Raw genomic sequence first — 25,000 nt, 5'->3', positions numbered from 1 at the left:
AATAGAAAATGATTAGACAGTATAGTGGAGACAAAAGTTATTCTGTTGGCAATGTGACTGACTGAAATATTGTGATTAATCAGAACACACTTTCTCTTTTGTTTGTTTGTTTTTTGTTGTAGTTTTTTTTTTTTTTTTTTTGGTTCAATTTGTTTCAGTTCCATTGAAACTTTCATTGTCATAAAGGTAGACCATCGACACCATTGTAGTCTAACAGTCCAATGACAATATCACGTGATTTGACTCATCCTGACAAAAGTAAGTTAAAATATAAAAAGAACCAAATATCATCTATACCGGATGTGTTGCTAATTTCCTCTTTGGAAATCTTTTGCGTTGACAGTATGAAGGCGGGTATCTTACATGCCATCGTGTACTAGAGACCGGGATGTTACCAGCACAAAACAGCACAGTCCTTACAACGTCCACTTCTAGGCAAGAGACTTAGCTAGTCAGAAACTAGAAAACGTTCATGAAATCCGATTTGATTTATCACTTGTTTCGCTTAGGCTTAAGACTAGCAAGTCATTTACTAGACTAGTAAATTACTAAGCGCCAGTCCGCGTTCATGAAAACGGGCCCAGGGTTCGAATCTATGGCCAAGCAACTGACTTCACAACCACGCCGCTGGCTCGACCCATTATTAAATGTCTTTAAACAACGAGACACGAGTCAACCACAATAAAATGCCATTGTGTTCCAGACAAGTAATCTAAGACCTGAAAGAAAAAAATTAATGGAATGAGTTTTAGAGTTTGTCATTTGATTTCTGAGACTAGAAAATTGCAGTACACTTCTATCTACCGACCCCCCATCTATCTATCTATCTATCTATCTATCTATCTATCTATCTATCTATCTATCTATCTATCTATCTATCTATCTATCTATTTATCTATCTATCTATCTATATCTCTATTTATTAATAAATCTATCTATCTATCTATCTATCTATCTATCTATCTATCTATCTATCTATCTATCTATATCTCTATTTATTAATAAATCTATCTATCTATCTATCTATCTATCTATCTATCTATCTATCTATCTATCTATCTATCTATCTATCTATCTATCTATCTATCTATCTATCTATCTCTCTATTTATTAATAAATCTATCTATCTATCTATCTATCTATCTATCTATCTATCTATCTATCTATCTATCTATCTATCTATTTATCTATCCATCTGTTTATCTATCTTTCTGTTCATGTTTGGGACCAAGGAAAATTTTGCTGTAAAGCGAGTTTGGAAGTATAGTGAATTTGGTCAATGTTAAAATGAGCTTTTATATAGCGCAATATCCACTAAACGTGCTCAAAGCGCTTTACAATGGGTCCCTGGTTAACAGCAACACTTAACATGTAGGACGAGACAGGATGCCTGTTAAGCCATATTACTACTACTACTACTACTACTACTACTACTACTACTACTACTACTACTACTACTACTACTACTACTACTACTACTAATACTACTACTACTACAACTACCACCTACTACCATCACCACAGCTACCACTACCTTTAATACTAAGCAGATGCAACAATTCTCTTACCTTGATAAACGTAAACACAGATTACCAAAACAACTTGATGTGGATAATATCCAAAACACGAAGATTCTCTCTAAAACGCCAAATTTCTATGAACTTTGAACTATCTTGTTTCTTTGAAGAACTTTAGAAAGAAATAGCCCGAGTTTTATTGTGATAATATTGTTGAGTACTCAAGCCGTTCTGAGGAATGTAAATGCATAGGATAGAAATGTGGGTTGAAAATATGTATATCTCTTGTGTGACTGTTGTGAGTGAGTGAGTGAGCGTGTGAAAACCAAAGTAGGTAGCAGGCTAAATCTTTACGTTGTGTAAAGTGGTCATGTCTGGATAGGTAGTGGATAGGCCTAACGGTGTACGTGGAATGTAAGTGCTGACTCGTAGAAATAGGAAATATTCCAATATAAACGTTGTGCTGATGGCGAGAGAGTATCAGATAGATATAGGGTGGCGTACTCATTGACTCTCTCTCTCTCTCTCTCTCTCTCTCTCTCCCTCTCTCTCTCTCTCTCTCTCTCTCTATATATATATATATATATATATATATATATATATATATATATCTCTCTTTCTCCAACTCTTCAAGTTTCATTCTTCTTCTCCGTCTTATGGCTGTTGTTGTTGTTGTTGTTCTTCTTCTTCTTCTTCTTCTTCTTCTTCTTCTTCTTCTTCTTCTTCTTCTTCTTCTTCTTCTTCTTCTTCTTCTTCTTCTTCTTCTTCTTCCTCCTCCTCCTCCTCCTCTTCTTCTTCTTCTTCTTCTTCTTCTTCTTCTTCTTCTTCTTCTTCTTCTTCTTCTTCTTCTTCTTCTTCTTCTTCTTCTTCTTCTCTTTCTTCATAATCATTATCACTATATCGTCAGCATCATCATCATCATCATCATCATCATCATCATCATCTTCTTCTTCTTCTTCTCTATCTCTCTCTCACTCTCTCTCTCTTTACTCGTTCTCCTCCTCATCTCCTCCTCATCCTCCCCTCCTCTTTCACTCCTCTAACAGTTAAGGTTCATCATCATCTTTTTCTTCTTTTTCTCACCCCCCCCCCCTCCTGGCCCCCTATTCGCCCCCCCCCTCTCTCTCTCTCTATCTCTCTCTCTCTCTCTCTCTCTATATGTATATATATATATATATATATATATATATATATATATATATATATATATCATCATCATACCTCTCTTCCTCCTCCTCACCAACCATTGAATACTCACTCATTTCAATCAATTTATTATTATTATATTATTATGTCAATTGTTAAATATTAATTCAACAACCTGGCTGGGTTAAAGCGCTCTTATCATCCATGCTTTACGATAAACTAGCGTCCTATCCAAAGGTTAGCAAACAATTGTTATTTTCCGTTTCACGCTATAGAAACCGGGATAATCTTCGGCTCCATGAGCCGTATGACTGCTCTAAAGGACTACTATGATTATCGGTCGTGCTAACTCACAATATCCATTTATCTCTGGCATTCAAAGATAAACAGGCACGTAAATAAACAGTGAGACGCCCGCTCAGCTGATTAGCATTCATTATACACGAACAATAATAATATAGGCAAAAGGCAAACTAACACTGAGACATAGAGAAATACAGTGTGTGTTTCAAAATTACGTTTCCCTGTCGCGCTGTACTCACAAAACAAGAAACGAAGTGAGTAGGAAAGTGCCAGAAGACAATAGGGAATAAAAATTTCGCGACGGCGATGGAGGGATCGAACCCGTGACCCAGAGTGGTGGATAGCTCAGATATCAGAGCCATGCTCTCCCCGACTAGGCGGGTGTTGTCGTAACAGTAAGGTCGCGGGTTCGAGCCCCCATCGCCGCCGCGAAATTTTTTATTCTCTATTGTCTTCTGGCACTTTCCTACTCACTTCATTTCTTGTTGTTATCAACATAAGAGCCTGCTCCACTCACTTTTCTGTACTCACATAATGCTATGAATAACTTGGTATTTGTGACCCATCGTCTCAAAACGGAACGAACCCGATGCTTAAAAATTGAATTTAATGTTAAACTGGTCAAAAATATAAATTTTTGGCATTAGCACCCTAAAATATGGTATCGATTCTCCTTAATAAAACATACAAATCAACGCAAGGCTGATCTATCTGGCTATAAATTCAATTTTCAACACCTTAACCGACCCGACTTAATACCGTTTTGAGGCGAAGGGTCATATTTGCTATGAAATAAAACGTTATTTCATTCCCTATTCAACAGTACAACCTTTAGGCTCCACCCACTTCTGCATTTGGTTGACCAAAAGGTCAAAGAGTTCACACGTCCTTGACAAGTAACGTTTTTTTGTTGTTTGCTCCCAAGGTGGCGATATCCATTACGTCACATCCAATGGTTGACTGGCGCTGCAGGTAGGGGGCGTCACCTTTTACCGTCCCGGTGTAGCACGCCAGAATGACTCTACCTCCAATAAGACTCTAGAGTTAGATTGGCGGCCGCCAAAAAGACTCTAAGAGTTAGATTGGCGGCCGTCAGCAACACTCTAGAGTTTACCTGGCGTGAGCCCCGACCACGCCAATTCTACTCTCTTCACTCTACAAAGGGAAATAACTCTGTCTCGCGTACACCAATTTGACTCTAGAGTCTTTTTTTTTGGTAGAGTCATTCTCGCGTGGTACACCGGTAGAACATTTCGTTTTTGGAAGCAATGTCCTTCTCCCCAAGATGGCGCCCCGCTTTAATTAATCTTCATACAAGAAGAGTGGATTGATATATCATGATACCTTGGAAAAGGCTTTATACTCACTTTTTCTCACCGTACTCAGGTGTAAAATGAATACTAGGTCGTGAACAGTAGCATTGGATCTGTCGGAAAAAATTGTAATATCGCCTAACAGACGTCATGTCTCTTCTTACATGTTAAGTGTTGCTGTTGGCTTGGGACCCCTTGTAAAGCGTTTTGAGCATGTAAAATGGATATTGTTCTATATTAAGGCTCGTGTTTTTTTTCTCTCCTTATTTTAGAAGCTGTGGGTAGCAAAGGTGTCTATAATTCAGAAAAGTGAGTGGAGCAGGCACTTATTTTGGTAACAACAAGAGATGAAGTGAGTAGAAAAGTGCCAGAAGACAATAGAGAATAAAAGATTTTCGGGGTTCAAACCCCCATCGCCGCGCGAAATTTTTTTTATTCTCTATTGTCTTCTGGCATTTTCCTACTCACTTCATCTCTTGTTGTTCCCAAAGGTGTCGATATTGGTCTTGAACCTTTGAAACAAAAACATTCTAGTCTGTTTCACAATTGAATATATAATATAATATATAGGGGTAGCGTGGCTCAGCGGTACGGTCTTTGCTTCCTACCCAAAAGGTAACGAGTTCGATCACCCGCCGCTGCGTTGTGTGGCCTTGAGCAAGTCACCTAGCCCTAGCTCACTTTGCGGCGCTGCACTGCGGCTGACGCCAGGGTTATTCCAGTCTTCCCTTGGAATAGACCCTAGAGACAAATTTCCCCTTGGGGATGAATAAAGAGAATTTTATTTATTTTATTTATTATTTATAATGGCTAAATGACTTGGCATGACTAGTTTTTAACTCACTCAATCCTAGAGATTTTTGCAACTTTTCAAAACAGGAAAGAATGTATTAAAATGAGCATTTACATAGATAGTTTTATTCAACTGTCATTAACATGCAAACACCAAATCATTAGCTTTGATACTACGCCTATAATTTGTCTCAGAAAAATGTAATAAATAGGCGTGGGGTAAAAGTAATCCGGGAAAACTACGGATATAGTCGGTGTTAGGGTTGAGTGAGTTAATGGCGTTCGAGCAGCATCTCTGTCAAATCTGTAAGATCCTATGTCTGGCTAGAGCAAAATCGACCTCCGCTGGAAAAGGTTCAATACCCATTACCAACGAGCACGTGTGCTTGTAGTAAGCGTTCTCGAATTTACAAAGGAAGGAGGGAGAGCTGTGCTGGTCAAACATTCCTTTCTTTACTGACCAGATGCGCTCTGAGTGGAATCATAATAATATCATTTCAACCTGGCCTTACCTGATTTACTTACTCATGGCAAAAGGTGTTCTAGACAATTGTAAAATCATTTACTACGTACGGCCAACCAAAAACTAAAACACCACCATCATCACTATTATCAGAATGACCACATATTTCAAAACCAACAACCTTCGATTTAAGGGAAATTTAAGTAATAATAATAATAATAATAATAATAATAATAATAATAATAATAATAATAATAATGATGATGATGATGATGATGATGATGATGATGATGATGATGATGATGATATAATAATAATAATAATAATGATGATGATGAATATAATAACATAATAATAATAATAATAAAATATAATAATAATAATAATAATAATAATAATAATAATAATAATAAATAATGATAATAATATATAAAAATAATAATAATAAATAATAATAATAATGAATAATAATAATAATAATAATAATAATAATAATAATAATAATAATAATAATAATAATAATAATAATAAAATAATATAATAATAATAATAATAATAATAATAATAATAATAATAATAATAATAATGAGATAATACTAACTACTATACTACTACTACTACTACTACTACTACTACTACTACTACTACTACTACTATAATACTACTACTACTACTACTACTACTACTACTACTATACTATATACTAATAATAATAATAATAATAATAATAATAATAATAATAATAATAATAATAATAATAATAATAATAATAAATAATAATAATAAAGTAAAACAACAAACAAACAAACAACTAAACGAAAAAAAAAAACCCCAACAAACAGACGACAAAATAGCAACAATCCAAAATAATAACAATGACAAACGGAAGTAGATCTAGATACTATCAACACGATGTTCAAACACTGTTTTGGTTTTGATATAAATATTTATTGAGATCATATCTAGGCACTGAAAAGGGGGATGATGTTGTGTAGAAGTGATGATCCTGATATGACGACGACGACGACGACGACGACGACGACGATGATCATGGTGATGATGATGATGATGATGATGATGATGATGATGATGATGATGATGATGAACATTATGAACATCATCATCATCATGAATGTTTGGGATGGTTATAATAATAAAAAATGACTACAGCGGCGAAAATGATATTAGTTATGGCGATGACGGCGAAAATGATTTATCATCGGTAGTGTTGATTAAGAAAACTGGTAATTCCTCTTGTTGCTGAAGGTGGCGTTAAAGTAAAGAAGGACTGAAAATAATTATAAGTAATCAAATTATGGTGTGCAATTTTAGATTCTAAATTTCAATAAACAGAAAAGGACAAACAAAATCCTGTATCTACTATTGAATGGAGACAGACAATAAGAGACACATTAGAACAATCTAGATCATAATGTCGCTGACGTCTGTCAAATGTCATTCACTCGAGCACATCATGTCATTCATTCCATCATGGAGCGCTATAGGGAATGAGATTAGCGGAAGAGTAGCGTCCCTTGATTGGACATCAACGTACTGAACGTCAACATGGTTTTGCGCATGCGTCTCTCTCGTCCTCGCTTTCGGTGAAGTGTCTCCGGAAGCGAGGACTAGAGACGCATGCGCACAACCAACATGACGTTCTCTCTCTCTAATAACTTTTCCGCCGGTGACGTCCAATCAAGGGACGCTACTCTTCCGCTAATCTCATTCCCTATGAAAGACACAATGTCCTATTCGATTGACGAAATCAAGGATCTTGTGAAAGCCAGGCCTCGTCAACACCATGGAAGAAATAGGAAAGGCATAAGACAGCAGACAACATATAGAATAGATCTACTCGTTTAGAATTTTCTAATGCATTTGATAGAATCCTCAGAAAACTGGAACACCGTGGAATTAAAAAGAATGACCAAAAGTCCCGCTAAAAGACATTGACGAAGAAAACGACTCATAACAAAAGGAACAACAGCTACTTTATTGGCTTGAAGACTGGTTTTGCGATAGAACTCAGGAAGTGGTCGTGGATGGACATGTGACGTTTTATCGGGGGTACCTCAAGGAACTGTCCTTGGACCGGTCTGCTTTTGTAACATTCATTAACGTAGGAAGAAACGTATCAACTTTTACCAAGTTCAAACTGTTCGCAGATGACAGCCTCTTATTTCGAGTCATTGAAACCCAGAACGAGGCAGAAATATTACAGATTGATCTTGACTCACTTTTATCATGAACACACACCTGGTAGATGAAATTCCTCCCCGAGAAATGCTTTGTAATGCCAATAACAAACAAAAAACAAACGAATTATAACTACCAAAGGTGAACAGGCATACAATGCTGTAGTCAGACCCGTATTGGAATACGCGTGCACTGTCTAGGATCCTAATCAGCAAGGCTACATCAAGAAACTCGGACAAGTTCAAAGGGCAGCTTTGAGGTTTGTCACCAACAATTACTTGCACGAACCTGGATGCTTCACTGAGGCCCTGAAACTGTTGAAATGGAAAACATTGGAGAGTTTGCGGAAAATGAAAAGCGCCTCCAACTTCTCCACATAACAGTAAATTCCAACAAATCGGCAGTAACTCTACCACAATATTTTACAAAACAGCACTGTACATGCACAAGAAATTGTCTTAGCAGTAAGTTCACAATCCCAATACACAACCCCAACACATATAAAAGCAATTTCTTCCCAAGAACCATCAAGAAACGGAACATTCTCCCACCAGAAATTCTAGATATTACCAGCACCAACAAATTTGGTCAACTATTAAACATTTATCTTTCAACTCAATGACACAATAATGGAGAAAGTCACCACATAATTGTATAAAAACTGCTGTGATGGGCAATTCGCCATTTTCAGATAAAGACATTGAAGGGTAATTCGCCATTTTCAGATAAAGACATTGAAGGGTAATTCGCCATTTTCAGATAAAGACATTGAAGGGTAATTCGCCATTTTCAGATAAAGACATTGAAGGGTAATTCGCCTTTTTTCAGATAAAGACTTGAACTCGAACACTTTTAACACAGCGTGCACTTTCTCGTCTTATAACAAAATCAATCAATATTGAAATCAACTTAGTAATCGCAGTATTCTGGTCCCAGCGTTGTTTCCAGGGGATAACGTTAAAACATTTTTGAAATACTCAGATTGATACCTCGCCCCTTTGATAATGTGTAGACTATTTAGTCAAAATAACCACCAGCTCTATCATGCTAAACAGTAACTAAATTTTTAAACAACACAAATAATATTATGTTTGTAACCACGAATAGTCTGTTGGAGATATTGCAATTGGTGAGACATGACCACTTCTTTGATCCAGAACAAACCACATAACAAATAGTAACTAACGTAAACTACATCCTGGCTATAAATCTAGAGAAATTAAAAAAACCAAAAAACCCGCAAAACAAAAGAAAAAATCAAAAGAAAAAAAATACTTAAAAGGACCACGTGACTAATTAACCGTAATGATTTTCTTCTCAACTTTTTTGGCCACTTCCTGTTTCTTCATCGCCTTCAAAGTCCGCGTCAGAGCGTTCACAGACGCCTCTTGGCTCAAACGTTTCCAGCGTTCCAGGCTCCGATATGCAGCACCTCGACTACTGTCTGGCGCACTGTTGGAGTCAAAGGCTGGTTTCAAAAGGGAAATGGAAGAATATGTCAATGAGAATTCGAACAGTTTCAAAGAAAGTGACTTTTTTATCTATGTATTTTTTATTAGTATTATGTGCAGAGTTTTAACAAGTTTACAATGTAAAACCCTACAAACTGTGGAGTGATCCTCGACAATATTGGAGGTTTCCACAAGACGAAAAAGAAGAAGAAGAGAAGAAAAAGTCAAATTGTTTATACAGATTTGTGTCAGAGTATTTTACCGTGCTATTTCGTGTGGTCGACAATTCAAACACACCATCAAGACCAACCGGAAGCAAAACGCATTGACAAAGTAGGAGCAAGTACATTATAAATTAACAAAGACATAAGGAATGTCTTAGAATTGAACATGAAAATCGTGGAGTCAGAGGGATGGTTAGGGAAACAACCGTACAACACTTCAAGGCAAGGGGAAAATAAGCTTTCTGGATGATATGACACGACTATATTATTCAACTCAGGTTTTTGACAGAAGAAGAAGAAGAAGAAGAAGAAGAAGAAGAAGAAGAAGAAGAAGAAGAAGAAGAAGAAGAAGAAGAAGAAGAAGAAGAAGAAGAAGAAGAAGAAGAAGAAGACTAGGGGGAGGACTGAGGGAGAGAGGAGGAAAAGGGTTTACAGTCACTTACAAAAACATTTTCTCTCATTTTGGCCATAATCCTTGTATTTAAAGTCGATAGTTTGACAACACCAACATGTCAAAAGGTCAAATTAATCTATCCATTTATAACATCAATTTATTGTGGCCAAAATAAGGAAAATGTGTCCTGACAAATTCATTATAAAAATTATTTTTGGGTTTCTTTTTTCCGCAATCGTGTTCGAACCGTAACCAATGCTTTGATGACATTGTGGTGGCGAGGGTGGAGATTGTGTTAAACTGAAATGGGTGGGGGTCAATGGGAAGGGGTTTCTTTTATTTTATTATAATGATAATCAAAATGATGATGATAACAATAACAATAATAATAATGTTCACATTTTCGCGTATCAATCCCACTAGTTGCAAAGAGGCCACCAATATACTTACTGTTAATATCCTGCATACGAGTACTAGCATCTCTGTCTGGACAAAAAGGCAACTTTTGATAAAGACTCGGCCAATCTTTGCCTATATCAGATGCAGCAACTTTGCAAGCTTCGTCGAGGGGATCTAAGATTTAAAAAAACACGGAATTAATGCATGAATAAACAAATAAAAATTCCATTTAGTACGTTTATATTCTCATATAATATGCGGCATATTTATATCAAATTACATCGATTTTCATTGTACAATATAAAATAAATAAATAAATAAATTCCATTTATTCATCCCCAAGGGAAATTTGTCTTTAGGGTCTATTCCAAGGGAAAACTGGAATAACCCTGGCGTCAGCCGCAGAGCAGCGCCGCAAAGTGAGCTAGGGCTAGGTGACTTGCTCAAGGCCACACAACGCAGCGGCGGGTGATCGAACTCGGTACCTTTCGGGTAGGAAGCAAAGACCGTACCGCTGAGCCACTCTGCCCCTAATAATGATGTAAGTATAGCGCTTTCCGTGGAATTGCGGCTACAATAAAAATACAATCCATTTAATAAAAATAATAAAATTATAAAACACAGCATATCTAATTAGCATGACACAAATTACACGATTATAAAATAATACATAGACTATGAGTAAAAGTATTTTTCGAATAAGAACGTTTTAAGATGCGATTTGAATGTTTTCCTTGTTTGCTTTCATCTAATCTGCCTGGCCAGAGCGATCAAGATAATCTTCGAAGCTCAGGTGGATGAAAGGTTGAAAAGAAAATAGAAATGGTTGTGGTGGTGATGGCGGTGGTGATGGAGGAAGATGGTTGTGGTGGTGATGGAGATGGTTGTGGTGGTGATGGCGGTGGTGATGGAGGAAGATGGTTGTGGTGGTGATGGCGGTGGTGATGGAGGAAGATGGTTGTGGTGGTGATGGCGGTGGTGATGGAGGAAGATGGTTGTGGTGGTGATGGCGGTGGTGATGGAGGAAGATGGTTGTGGTGGTGATGGCGGTGGTGATGGAGGAAGATGGTTGTGGTGGTGATGGCGGTGGTGATGGAGGAAGATGGTCGTGGTGGTGATGGCGGTGGTGATGGAGGAAGATGGTTGTGGTGGTGATGGCGGTGGTGATGGAGGAAGATGGTTGTGGTGGTGATGGCGGTGGTGATGGAGGAAGATGGTTGTGGTGGTGATGGCGGTGGTGATGGAGGAAGATGGTTGTGGTGGTGATGGCGGTGGTGATGGAGGAAGATGGTTGTGGTGGTGATGGCGGTGGTGATGGAGGAAGATGAAGAGGAGGAGGAAAATGGTTGTGGTGGTGATGGCGGTGGTGATGGAGGAAGATGAAGAGGAGGAGGAAAATGGTTGTGGTGCCGATGGCGGTGGTGATGGCGGTGGTGATGGCGGTGGTGATGGCGGTAGTGATGGAGGAAGATGGTTGTGGTGGTGATGGCGGTGGTGATGGAGGAAGATGGTTGTGGTGGTGATGGCGGTGGTAATGGAGGAAGATGAAGAGGAGGAGGAAAATGGTTGTGGTGGTGATGGCGGTGGTAATGGAGGAAGATGAAGAGGAGGAGGAAAATGGTTGTGGTGGTGATGGCGGTGGTAATGGAGGAAGATGAAGAGGAGGAGGAAAATGGTTGTGGTGGTGATGGCGGTGGTGATGGAGGAAGATGGTTGTGGTGGTGATGGCGGTGGTGATGGCGGAAGATGGTTGGTGGTGGTGCGGTGGTGATGGCGGTGGTGATGGGGAAATGGTTTGGTGGTGATGGCGGTGGTGATGGAGGAAGATGAGAGAGGGGAAAATGGTGGTGGATGGCGGTGGTGATGGAGGAAGATGAAGAGGAGGAGAAAATGGTTGTGGTGGTGATGGCGGTGGTGATGGAGGAAGATGAAGAGGAGGAGGAAAATGGTTGTGGTGGTGATGGCGGTGGTGATGGAGGAAGATGAAGAGGAGGAGGAAAATGGTTGTGGTGGTGATGGCGGTGGTGATGGAGGAAGATGAGGAGGAGGAAAATGGTTGTGGTGGTGATGGCGGTGGTAACGGAGGAAGATGAAGAGGAGGAGGAAAATGGTTGTGGTGGTGATGGCGGTGGTAAGGAGGAAGATGAAGAGGAGGAGGAAAATGGTTGTGGTGGTGATGGCGGTGGTAGGAGAGAAGATTGAGGATGGAGGAAAATGGTTGTGGTGGTGATGGGCTGGTTGAGGAGGGAGGAAGATGAGGAGGAGGAAAATGGTTGTGGTGGTGATGGCGGTGGTAACGGAGGAAGATGAAGAGGAGGAGGAAAATGGTGTGTGGTGGTGATGGCGGGTATGGAGTAGAGGAGAGGAAATGGTTGTGGTGGTGATGGCGTGGTGATGGAGGAAGAGAGGAGAGGAAAATGGTTGTGGTGGTGATGGCGTGGTAACGGGAAGATGAAGAGGAGGAGGAAATGGTTGTGGGGTGATGGCGGTGGTAGCAGGAAGATGAAGAGGAGGAGGAAAATGGTTGTGGTGGTGATGGCGGTGGTATGGAGGAAGATGAGGAGGAGGAAATGTTGTGGTGGTGATGGCGGTGTGGGAGGAAGATGAGGAGGAGGAAAATGGTTGTGGTGGTGATGGCGGTGGTAACGGAGGAAGATGAAGAGGAGGAGGAAAATGGTTGTGGTGGTGATGGCGGTGGTGATGGAGGAAGATGAGGAGGAGGAAAATGGTTGTGGTGGTGATGGCGGTGGTGATGGAGGAAGATGAGGAGGAGGAAAATGGTTGTGGTGGTGATGGCGTTGGTAATGGAGGAAGATGAGGAGGAGGAAAATGGTTGTGGTGATGATGGCGTTGGTAATGGAGGAAGATGAGGAGGAGGAAAATGGTTGTGTTGGTGATGGCGGTGGTGATGGAGGAAGATGAGGAGGAGGAAAATGGTTGTGGTGATGATGGCGTTGGTAATGGAGGAAGATGAGGAGAGAGGAGAGGAAATGGTTGTGGTGGTGATGGCGGTGGTGATGGAGGGAAGGATGTGAGAGGAGGAAAATGGTTGTGGTGGTGATGGCGGTGGTAACGGAGGAAGATGAAGAGGAGGAGGAAAATGGTTGTGGTGGTGATGGCGGTGGTAATGGAGGAAGATGAGGAGGAGGAAAATGGTTGTGGTGGTGATGGCGGTGGTGATGGAGGAAGATGAAGAGGAGGAGGAAAATGGTTGTGGTGATGATGGCGGTGGTGATGGAGGAAGATGAGGAGGAGGAAAATGGTTGTGGTGATGATGGCGTTGGTAATGGAGGAAGATGAGGAGGAGGAAAATGGTTGTGTTGGTGATGGCGGTGGTGATGGAGGAAGATGATGAGGAGGAAAATGGTTGTGGTGGTGATGGCGGTGATGATGGAGGAAGATGAAGAGGAGGAGGAAAAGATGAAAAAATCTGTATATGTAGAAAGAGAAATAAACAAAATCTGACCAATGGCGTCAAATTTTCGTCCCGGAGTGTACCCCTCGTAGAATATGACCTTGACCGTGTTCGGATTCAATTTGATGGATCGTATTCGGGTCAAGGCCTGTATCTTTTCCCCCATAATCCTCTTCTCCTCCTCCACGTCCCTGGCATCCTGTGAGGCGTCCTGCGCGTCATCAATGACTTCCGTCTCAATCTTATTATTCTTTTCACATAGAACCTGACAGAAACAAATTCATGGATTTCAAGATACGCATGCAACAAATACATTTCTGTTTCCTACATTATAGTGTTTAACAACAACAAAAAACATAAAAAATACCCACGAAAAAAAACAACAAAAAACAAAAAAACAGACAAAACAAAAACCAATCCCTCAAATACAAATAAACTACAACAAAAAAAAACCAAAAAACCCAACAACCACCCCCCCCCCCAAAACAAATCCCCCCACCCCCCCAAACAAACATCCCAGTTGATTCTGGGACGGACATATTCTATGAATACACGAACAATTGAGATCCAGTCCAGCCAATCACCTTTTCATGGATTATAAGAGTGACATTTTTAATTTTTAAAATTCCTGTCGAAAACAGCAGTCTCTGCCTTCTAGCCAAGCTTTGCTAACTCACCAAATACAAATCGATAACGTTTATACACATATATAGTTTTGATACTAAAACACTTGACTTCATTCTTTCTCATTCATAAAGACGAAAAAATTACAAAAAATATCGCAAAGCAGCATCTATGCGTTTATTCATGTGTTAAAATTTGAGCTTAAAAGAATGGAAGAATGAGATTTTTAATGAACAAAAATTCAAATTTAAGACTTAAAACTTTTGACTGGGTTGTCTACTGGAAATTCTAATTTTAAATATAATTTGAGAAGCAATTTGGAATGCAGAAAGTATTTCTTCATGACCAAGTACAAAGGGCCGTGGAGTTCTCTTACAACGTTGAAAATACCATCGTCTATGAAGACAATAGAAAATGAGTTCTAGTTATATTCAACTCTAGAATAATAAATATTGTGTCATTGCGTAGATTGAACGGGCAACAATATTTGTATGTGTTAGGCGCGTTCTGTCGATTTGCTTTCCGTGGATCTTCAACATGATGTAACAATCCATGGATTATCGCGCGTTTTGTAGATCGGTAGAATGGGTAACAATCCATCGGTTATAACACGTCATTCCAATCGACATTACCTTTCGGGGTTCACAAAGGAATGCTCTGATAGTGCACGATAAACTATCTTGATATATTTACAAGGAGATGAAACATTGTGATGATATTATAAGTAATTGTAATGAGGCTATCGATGGATAGCCGCCAGGGCTCACACACACAGCAGGCAGTGTCGCCCGCTCGTCACGGCCAAGTGGTTTGGGCCATTCCATCGCTCGGTCTTCACGCAGCTAGCTACACTACACGTCAAATCTACACGTATGGATCATTGTAATCCCGGCATTGTGTTAGATGCAACTGCATAACAATAATTGCCTATTTGGACAATAAAGATTATTATTATTATTATTATTATTATTATTATTATTATTATTATTATTATTTATTATTATTATTATTATTATTATTATTATTATTATTATTAATTAATTAATTAATTAATTAATTAATTAATTAATTATGTGTGTTATCCATACATAAATGGAGGCCCTGATATCCCCACCTGCATTCGATGAAATTCCTTCTGTGCTGATACTCTCTCTATCTTTACAGATCTCAGGTCTGTCTTTAGTCGTTTCATCTTTTTCTCTAGCCTAATTGAAGATGAATAGAGAGAAGAAAAAAAGTATATACAGATATCATGTGAGGTAACCTTTTGCCTCAATCTGGTATTATTTTGGGGTGAACAAGATCAGAGAAATGCCATTTTACTTTTTGAATCCAGAATGTGGCATAAGCTGTCTATATTGGCGATAAATTCTGTTTTACCACCCTCGCTGTCCCGACAAAACACAGCTTTGAGGCGGTGGGTCACGTGATATCACTTATATGTAATGCCAATCCTATTAAATATGTGTGGTCAGTGACAAGAGTATTACCAGAAAAGAAACAAAAATCGTATAAATTGGATTAGTTAAGATTTCGTGTTGGAATAAATAAAATAAGAATAATTTCAATCCGTACAAATAGGCGATCATACTTTTTTAATTTAATTAGCAACCAAATTTTGTCAAATTTCCCAAGAATCACACTAGTTGACATACAAATCCAAACCGACACAAAGGTAAATAAGAAATGAACGCTAGTTACCTGGTTAGATTCCCTCTATGGGATACGCTAAGCTGAGTCCTTGAAAAAGGCTCTTAACTCACATATCTCTCAACATACTCAGGTATAAAATGAGTAACTGGTAACAACGTGGTCTCTATCGAAAAAAAATATTGTAACGGCTCCTCTCAGGCGTCATGTCTCGTCCTAATTGAGCTTTATATAGCGCAATATCCACTAAATGTGCTCAAAGCGCTTTACAAGGGGTCCCTGGTCAACAGCATTTATCATGTAGGACGGGACATGACGCCTGTTAGGCGATATTACAATTTTTCGGACTAAGACAACGCTGTTAACGACCAGGTACTCATTTTACACCTGGGTACGGTGAGAGAATGTGAGTAAAGAGCCTTTTCCAAGGACTCAACTATGCGCCGAGCGCGAGGCTCGAACCCAGGACCTTCCGATCCGAAAGCGAGTGTCATACCATAAGACCACATAGCCGCACATAAATCCTAAATCTTAAGTGTTGTTGTTAGCTTGGTAAAGTGCTTTGAACACGTTTAGTGGATATTGCTCTTTATAAAAATTTTGATTTCTTTTATTTACACTTTGTAACGGATGCAAACCATTAGAAATCATCGCCATTTCTCACTTGGTTATTTCATGGGTCAGCTCTGGCGAGTCGTCCTCGATCTCTGTCCGGGCACTGCTGCTGCCTGCTGATTCATTGTTTTGTTTACTCAGTTTCTGGAGGGTTCTAGCCAATTCCTTTCGTCTCTGCTTGAGTTCTTCGTCAGTCTGGGAGAGAGAGAGAGAGAGAGAGAGAGAGAGAGAGAGAGAGAGAGAGAGAGAGAGATAGATAGATAGAGAGATAGATAGAGAGATAGATAGATAGATAGAGAGAGAGAGAGAGAGAGAGAGAGAGAGAGAGAGAGAGAGAGAGAGAGAGAGAGAGAGAGAGAGAGAGAGGGAATCTATAAATTGATAGTCCGCTACCTTGATCGGCATAATTATAGTCTTAGTAAGTACATTTTATTTTATATCTTATATTTCAATCGAATGTTTCTTTTTCCTGCAAACAAAGTCGTGATTTCTGACAATTGATATTATAAATCTTATATATAGCTGTGGCTACCACATTGACATAAATAGCATAATTTGCTAACGTTGAGCACAACAATCAGTGCTATTAATAGCTCGAACAAGAATCTCTGGGCAGCCAAGGCAGGCTTTTTTCCCGCTACAGCGAGATGGCAAAGTTGAACTCTTTTTCGGGGCTAATCAGCTGTTGTTGGACTGTAGATTATAGTGTAAAATGGTGCTTGTGGTTGAGTGGGACCAGAGAGGGTGGGACCAAATTAATGAAAGTGAGAGGTAGGGAAAAGTGTCAGTTACATCATCAGACCACGTCACAGTTTCATAATCGCATTGATATGACATTGCTTGGTTGGTCGCCTGATGTACGCGTTTTATCTAAAAGGCAGTTTGTTTAACATATTTTTGACAAATTTGATAATTTAAAAAAAATAATGCTGTTTCTATTTCTAAACATGAAAATACAGGGGTACATAGCACCAAATCAACCGATAGGGAATGAGATTAGCGGAAGAGTAGCGTCCCTTGATTGGAAGTCACGAGCGGAAAAGTTATTAGAGAGAGAACGTCATGTTGGTTGTGCGGCATGAGACACTTCACCGAAAGCGAGGACGAGAGAGACGCATGCGTTAAACCATTTTGACGTTCTCTCTGTAAGGTGACGTCCAATAAAGGGACGCTACTCTTCGGCTAATCTCGTTCCCTATAGAGAGCCCTGTCACCGATATAATCATCAACACCATCATTACCACAACCAACCTTACTGGCCTTTTCCAAGATAGACAACTCTCGTTTCCTGCACTGCTTCCTGTCATCCATTGACCTTTGTAGTTTTTCCTTCAATTTCTTCGAGTGATGCTGAGACCTCGTGACTTTACTACGAAACTCGTCCACGTGATGTTTGTTCCTTCTCGCCAAAGAATCCAGGCTCATCTTCTCTCGTTTAAGTTCTGACATGTCGTCAAGAATTCTCCTGAAGATTTGTAGAAACACATACAGTCTTGTGTTATTATGTATGGACAAATGCATTGGTGAAACTTCTTCTTCTTCTTCTTCTTCTTCTTCTTCTTCTTCTTCTTCTTCTTCTTCTTCTTCTTCTTCTTCTTCTTCTTCTTCTTCTTCTTCTTCTTCTTCTTCTTCTTCTCCTCCTCCTCCTCTTCCTCCTCCTCCTCCTCCTCCTCCTCTTCCTCCTCTTCCTCCTCCCCCTCCTCCCTCCTCCACATTCTCCTTGACTCATACCACCGCAAACAATTACGTCGCGTAATCGGAATCTAGATAGTCTGAGCCCGATTCTGTTCACAATATACTTAGAACACGCTCTGAAAGAAGTTCGAAAAGTCATTCCAAAACCAACGACTCATATTGAGAATGCAATCCCTAGAGAAATCGCCTATGCAGATGATGTCGATTTTATTGGATCAACACCAGCAAATATAGACATCATACAAAATACCCTCATGAAATATAACCTCCAAGTCAATGCAAATAAAACCGAATTTACAACAATATCGAGGAACAAAGAGGAATGGAAAAGAACAAAGAAAGTCGGCTCACTAATTGGAGACACCGAGGATGTACAAAGAAGAAAACAGCTATCAAACGCCGCACTCAGTAAACTCACCAATGTATGGATTAGAGGTGACAAAATAAAGAGAAAAACCAAACTGAAACTGTACCATGCTCTTGTAAAACCGGTACTTCTGTATAACTGCGGCACTTGGGCGTTGACAAAATCCGAAGAAGAACATCTGGATGCCTTCCATCGCACACAGCTAAGAAGGGTACTGGACATCAAATACCCCAAAAAGATCTCAAATGAATCACTCTATAAGATCACAAAAGAAAGACCAATCTCCCTTGACATTCTACAACAACGATGGCAACTTTTCGGTCACATACTACGCAGGGACAAAAACATACCAGCAAACCAAGCCATGTCGGGATACTTCCAAAAACACGGGAACCTTTTCAGAGGAAGACCGATCACAACACTCCCTGTGATCCTAAACAAAAACCTCACAACACTTGGACAAAGCATTAGTCTCATAACGGCAGGGGACCTTGAAAATCTGAGAACCCTAGCAGAGGACCGGCAATATTGGAGACACCTCACACAGGAAATACTGGAAACAGCCAAGGCGACCCGATCTTTCGGTCGAGACGCGAAAGGCATCTAAGTCAAGTCAATCGGAATCTATTGACCAGAGACAATTACAAATACTGATCTCAATGAAAGAACCAGGATCCAACGCCTGAGTACAATAATAAAAGAACAGTGATGGAAGCCATTTGGTCAAATCTTACGTCGAGAAGATAACATACCAGCCCAAACTGCAATGACAGAATATTTCCTACATGGCAACAAATATGTAGGGAGACCACCAACATCAGGATCTGTTTACATATCAGAAATTTCCGAATTCAGATGTGGCCGATTTAATCCCTGAAGAACTAAGAAAAACTGCAGTACCCTTCGCAGTAAAGCCACAAGATCTTGACAGCCTCAAAACTCTAGCTTAGGACCGTGACCAATGGAAACAATTAACAACATGGATGGAGAGAGCAGCTAAACTCCTCGAATTTTTAAAACTTTGTGGCCGATTCATACAATTCTCAGCAAGTGTCATTCAAACAGCCAGTCTTACTACTACAACTCTTTCTCCTACTCCTTTTCCTCCTCCTCCCTCTCTACCACCCCCTTTTCATTTTCGCCCTCCTCCTCTTACTCCCCACATTGATAAAAAAAAAATAATTTTGCAATTTTGATAAGAATGTCATTTTGAAAAAAAAGTTTTCTCTTTCCGCCCAGCATTGCCTAGTTAGATGGCTGTAGGCTGTAACCGAGATGGCCTGAGTTCAAGTACAAAGAGGACACATACGGCTTGTACTGAATGGAATAGAATTCTGCTTCTATATTATGGCCTGCCAGGGCGTGAAATCCGTAACATAGATGTTCATATTTGATTTTACTTATGTTACCGACTATCATGACATTGTACCCGCGGATTTAATTCACTGGTTTGTATATTCAAACTCGTCTTGGGTTTGTTCGGTTCGGTTAAGCAAAAAAACAATCGTTACCATCACACAAAACTAGGGGTATTGTTTTGGTTATTTACGTGCATTGTCTATCAGGAATAATTTAGTAAGAACTGAACACCTATAGAAATTCAACGAAACTCTACTTTCAACCCAAATGTTTAAAGCACGACTGAGACTATTTGGACACATAGACTTAAAATAGACAATGATATTCCAGCACAGAAAGCCATGGGGGGCAGAACTTACAAAATCGGGTCAAGACAAATAAATTATATCGAAGGATACCAAGAACAAACGCCAACACAATAATAATCACACACACACACACACACACACACACACACACACACACAGAGAGAGAGAGAGAGAGAGAGAGAGAGAGAGAGAGAGAGAGAGAGAGAGAGAGAGACTAGAACCGCCTCCAAAACCACCAAGAATTAAGGTCAGGAAAAGATCTTTCAGACGTGTTACAGTCCCTTGCATATTATTATTGATATAAATGGCGGGAATTCGTCAATAGAATTAAACAAACAGCCGAGGCATCCCAATCGGTTGATCAGGATGCGGACGACAATAAGTCAAGTGTTATCACTTATCTGCTGTTCTAAACAAAAACAATTAACTGAGTAACGTCAACTTCATCTCCTATTATCGATAAGATCCAAGAATGCCTAAAGATGACTTTACGTACCTGGGATATGCCTCGTCAGATGTAATCCAATCTTTCATTGCGTTGAAAACTCGTGGAAAGATATCCAAAGAAAGACCCATGTAATGGACAGTCCGTGACCAGTTGGTCAGGAAAAGTTCGAAAGTGGACGAAGATTCCCTCATATTCCTCATTATGTCATCTGATCGAGGGGAAAAAAGATAAGTAAAATCTATCTTTTAAAAGATTTTCAAAATTATAAAAACGCCATCCAAACAAACAAACAAACAAACAAACAAACAAACAAACAAACAAACAAACAGAATCCCAAGCTAAACAAAGAACACAGACAAAAATTCTAGACTAAACTTGATGGAAAGATAACACTTCTATTTCCTACTTCTAATCACTTTGATCTGAAATCTAATTTTATTTCTCTAGTTCTTCCTGACAACGCCAGATCATAACACCAGATTGTCACGACTGTTCACAAATGCTTAAAATCCTTCACAAACTAGCTTGATATGTGTAGATAGTATACATACGAAGTAAGGTGAAAGCCTCTTTGATTTGGCCTCTCCATTGTGTAATATTATTCTCGTAAAATTGGACTGTAGGGATGTCGTATGGAAGTGTCTCGGCGATAAAACTGTGACAGTACCTGAACAAAACAGGACGTGAATGATGCATGTATTCAACAATCATATATTCTAGGGAATGAGATTAGCGGGAGAGTAGCGCCCCTTGATTGGACGTCATCCATAGTCTGTGACGTCACTGGCGAAAAAGTTATTAGAGAGAGAACGGCATATTGGTTGTGCGCATGCGTATCTCGTCCTCGCGGAAGCGAGGAACCAACATGACGTTCTCTCTCTATGGGTGACGTCCAATCAAGGGACACTACTCTCCCGCTAATCTCATTCCCTATAGGAAATGTAATGAACATTTCATATGTAGAAAGTCGATATGACCCCAACGATGTACAAAACTCTCCAACAAATAATATCCCTTTCATTCGACCATGACCATGTTCCTCCTACCTATCCCTCTATCCTCCTCCTATTCTTGTTCTTCTTCCTCCTCACCCTCCTCGTACTCAAATACGTCACCATTAAGAAAAATAAATCTCATCTTCCTCCTCTTTGTCATCCCCTTCTCTTCCCTCTCCTCCTCATCCTCCGCCTCCTCTTCCTCCTCCTCTCTCTCCTCTTCTTCTTCTTCTTCTTCTTCTTCTCTTCTTCTTCTTCTTCTTCTTCTTCTTCTTCTTCCTCCTCCTCCTCCCCCCTTCTTCTTCTTCTTCTTCTTCTTTCTTCTTCTTCTTCTTCTTCTTCTTCTTCTTCTTCTTCTTCTTCTTCTTCTTCTTCTTCTTCTTCTTCTTCTTCTTCTTCTTCTTCTTCTTCTTTTCTTCTTCTTCTTCTCTCTTCTTCCTCTTTCCTCTCCTCCTCCTCCTCCTCTTCCTCTCTCTCCTCCTTCTTCTTTCTTCTTCTTCTTCTTCTTCTTCTTCTTCTTCTTCTTCTTCTTCTTCTTCTTCTTCTTCTTCTTCTTCTTCTCCTCCGCCTCCTTTTTCTTCTTCTTTTTCTTCTATCATTTTCTGCTAGAACAGGGGATTTTTATATTTGAAGTAGGCACATCTGTTATTGTATGAACTGCCAAGCTGTTCCAAGTAGATCTACATCCAGCATCTTTTCATCTCAAGTATTGATCACTTGATGTAAACATCCTGTTTTGTATAATATATTAACGTTATAAACAAACTTCAGATCAACAGACAAAAATACATATTTGAAGTTTCCAAAATAATGAAAACAGCATAATACAGGTGACTAGATATTTCGCTGTACGGTCAATGTTTTGAGCACGATGAATTATATTATAGATCATAACTTTAAAGACTTGCATAGAATGATCAATACAATAGTTGCAAAAAAATTAAGCTTGTACTTACTTCCCGACATGATCTGTGAGGGCTTCGTTGAGTTGTGCTTCAAATGAACACATTGTGTCCACGTATGTGTTATCTGTAAATACAATGAATTCATACATGAATATATATATATATATATATATATATATATATATATATATATATATATATATATATATATATATATATAAAATATATATATTATAAATTATGCCTCTTGCGTCTCGATATCAAGAGATATCGTCGCCTAGGCATTCCATGAAGGAATATAGATAATCCATCAAACAAGATGTCTGATGTCAACAGGAATCACACATGTTGTCCAAGTGAGCAAATTGGGGGTTAATAATCTTGCTCAAGGAAAAAAACGAAAGTGCCTGAAGCGGGGCTCGAACTCGGGTCATCCGGATCACAGTGCAATGCCTTAACCACTCGGCTACTTCGCCCCCCTCTCCCCACCCCCCATATATAATATTATATATATATATATATATATATATATATATATATATATATATATATATATATATATATATATATATATATATATTATATATTATATATATATATATATATATATAGAACGAAAATGACGCCACTCAGGGCTTTGTTATTGATTTTTGCCATCCATGTTTATGATTAATTCTCACTAAACGGCATTAATCAGACTATAAACGTTCAAGGTTACACACAGTTTGTGTGTTGGTTCGTTATATTTCCGGATGGCAATGTTGTACGCTTCTTAGCCAAGCGCATACCATCTATGTATATATAAACGAATGATTTGTAGATATTGCCTTACAGGCAAGACATCTCGTCCTGTGTTCCTATGTTTACCCATTCTATTGTGATATTCCTACACATTATTTTGGACAAGAAGAAGAAGAAGAAAGAAAAGAGAAGAGAAGAAGAGAAAAGAGAAGAGAAGAAGAAAGAAGAGAAGAAAAGAAGAAAAGAGAAGAAAAGAAGAAGAGGAAGAAGAAGAAGAAGAAGAAGAAGAAAGAAGAAGAGAAGAAGAAGAAGAAGAAGAAGAAGAAGAAGAAGAAGAAGAAGAAGAAGAAGAAGAAGAAGAAGAAGAAGAAGAAGAAGAAGAAGGAGAAGAAGAAGAAGAAACAACAACAAAAACAAACCAACTGGGACTAACATGTTTGTATTGCATGTTCAACCATCTCAACCTCTGCTTTGTACATCACCAATGCTGCATCTCGAACCTGAAATGGTATAGAAAATTATAAGTAGTTTATTTATTATAGGAGTCGTCCTTAGGGCTGTCTTGGCCTAGAAATACTGGCCGGCCGTGACAGGAAAAAGGTTTTATGAGATTGATAAAGTAATAGTTGACTAGAACCATGGACCAGCAGATCTAAAAGCATGTGTTGTGGTTACAGTTTGTATCTAGTTTTGAATGAACACTCAGTGAGCCAATGTATGTTTCTTGTTTTGGTCTGGTATGTCTGGGCGTGTCTGTGGCTTGGTAAATAACGGTTTGAGTGAGGCAATTGGATTCAATAGTCGGATGTCACGTCGCCCAGCAACGGCGGCCATCTTGGTTCTAAACGAAGAAAATCATTACTTTTTATTCTTCATGCTGGCTAGAACTTTTGATATGTCTTGTGATCAGAATGTGTAAAAGTCAAAACATGATCAAATTTATGTTTTTTTTCCTCTGGATACGCTTTATGCTAGCCGGAGAAATATTTCATACGGGCGTCCGCCATTTTCCCGATAGTTTAGAGCCAATGTTACTAAGTTACCATGCATCATTTGAAAGGAAGTGACGTTACGACTGTTGAAGAGTATTGGATTCGATAGTCGGATGTCATGTCGCCCAGCAACGGCGGCCATCGTGGTTCTAAACAAAGAAAATCTGTACTTTTTATTCTTCATGCTGGCTAGAACTTTTCATATGTCTTGTGATCAGAATGTGTACAAGTCAAAACATGATCAGATTTTTAATGTTTTTTGTTTTTTAATCTGGATAGTCTACGCTTTTATGCTCGTCGCAGAAATATTTCATAAGGGCGTCCGCCATTGTTCCGATAGTTTAGAGCCAGTTACTAAGTTACCATGTGTCATTACGAGGGAAGTGACGTTACGACTGTTGAAGCGTATTATTCTTGGGTCCCGCAGTTAAATTTTTCTCTATGTTGTTGTTGGGCTGAGCAGGCTGTGATAGTTTTCGTTTGTTGTTGGAAGAGGTAATGTTTTGTATGTTTGGCATGCAGGTGTATCCTATGTTGATGGTGTTTTTGTTCATGATGGGGTGTAGGACGTGACCTGGAGGGAAGCATTTTTGTAGTAGATTGAGGAATTTGTTACCGATAGAAGTTGTCACGTTCTTGCTGTAGGGTGGGTTGAACCATGTTATATTTCGTTTTCTCTGACGTT

General features: G+C 39.2%; 2 protein-coding genes across 3 annotated transcripts in view; both read right to left on the bottom strand.

Annotated features, from left to right (window-relative positions):
* The window catches only part of LOC144966979 (myelin P2 protein-like), a 10,244-nt gene extending 8,320 nt beyond the window's left edge, over nucleotides 1-1,924 (bottom strand). The window contains exon 1 of the mRNA XM_078903675.1: nucleotides 1,569-1,924. The gene's annotated coding sequence lies outside the window, so the exon portion shown is untranslated. The remainder of the gene's footprint in view (nucleotides 1-1,568) is intronic.
* A 5,588-nt stretch (nucleotides 1,925-7,512) lies between these two features.
* The window catches only part of LOC144966978 (uncharacterized), a 32,137-nt gene continuing 14,649 nt past the window's right edge, over nucleotides 7,513-25,000 (bottom strand). For both annotated transcript variants that reach the window (XM_078903674.1, XM_078903673.1), the window contains exons 4-13: nucleotides 23,757-23,823; nucleotides 22,634-22,706; nucleotides 21,234-21,349; nucleotides 20,731-20,890; nucleotides 17,757-17,970; nucleotides 16,555-16,700; nucleotides 15,355-15,445; nucleotides 13,668-13,881; nucleotides 10,253-10,375; nucleotides 7,513-9,201 (exon numbers count right to left, since the gene is read on the bottom strand). In XM_078903674.1, coding sequence (XP_078759800.1) covers nucleotides 9,026-9,201; nucleotides 10,253-10,375; nucleotides 13,668-13,881; nucleotides 15,355-15,445; nucleotides 16,555-16,700; nucleotides 17,757-17,970; nucleotides 20,731-20,890; nucleotides 21,234-21,349; nucleotides 22,634-22,706; nucleotides 23,757-23,823 — 1,380 coding nt within the window. In that variant the 3' untranslated portion in view covers nucleotides 7,513-9,025. The remainder of the gene's footprint in view (nucleotides 9,202-10,252; nucleotides 10,376-13,667; nucleotides 13,882-15,354; nucleotides 15,446-16,554; nucleotides 16,701-17,756; nucleotides 17,971-20,730; nucleotides 20,891-21,233; nucleotides 21,350-22,633; nucleotides 22,707-23,756; nucleotides 23,824-25,000) is intronic.

This window comes from Berghia stephanieae, chromosome 3 (genome assembly GCF_034508935.2).
Source record: "Berghia stephanieae isolate SIO BIC M18660-M18661 chromosome 3, UCSD_Bste_1.3, whole genome shotgun sequence".
Lineage (NCBI taxonomy): Eukaryota > Metazoa > Mollusca > Gastropoda > Nudibranchia > Aeolidiidae > Berghia > Berghia stephanieae.
The sequence above is the reverse complement of the archived record's forward strand: the minus strand, read 5'-3'. Positions and strand labels throughout refer to the sequence as shown.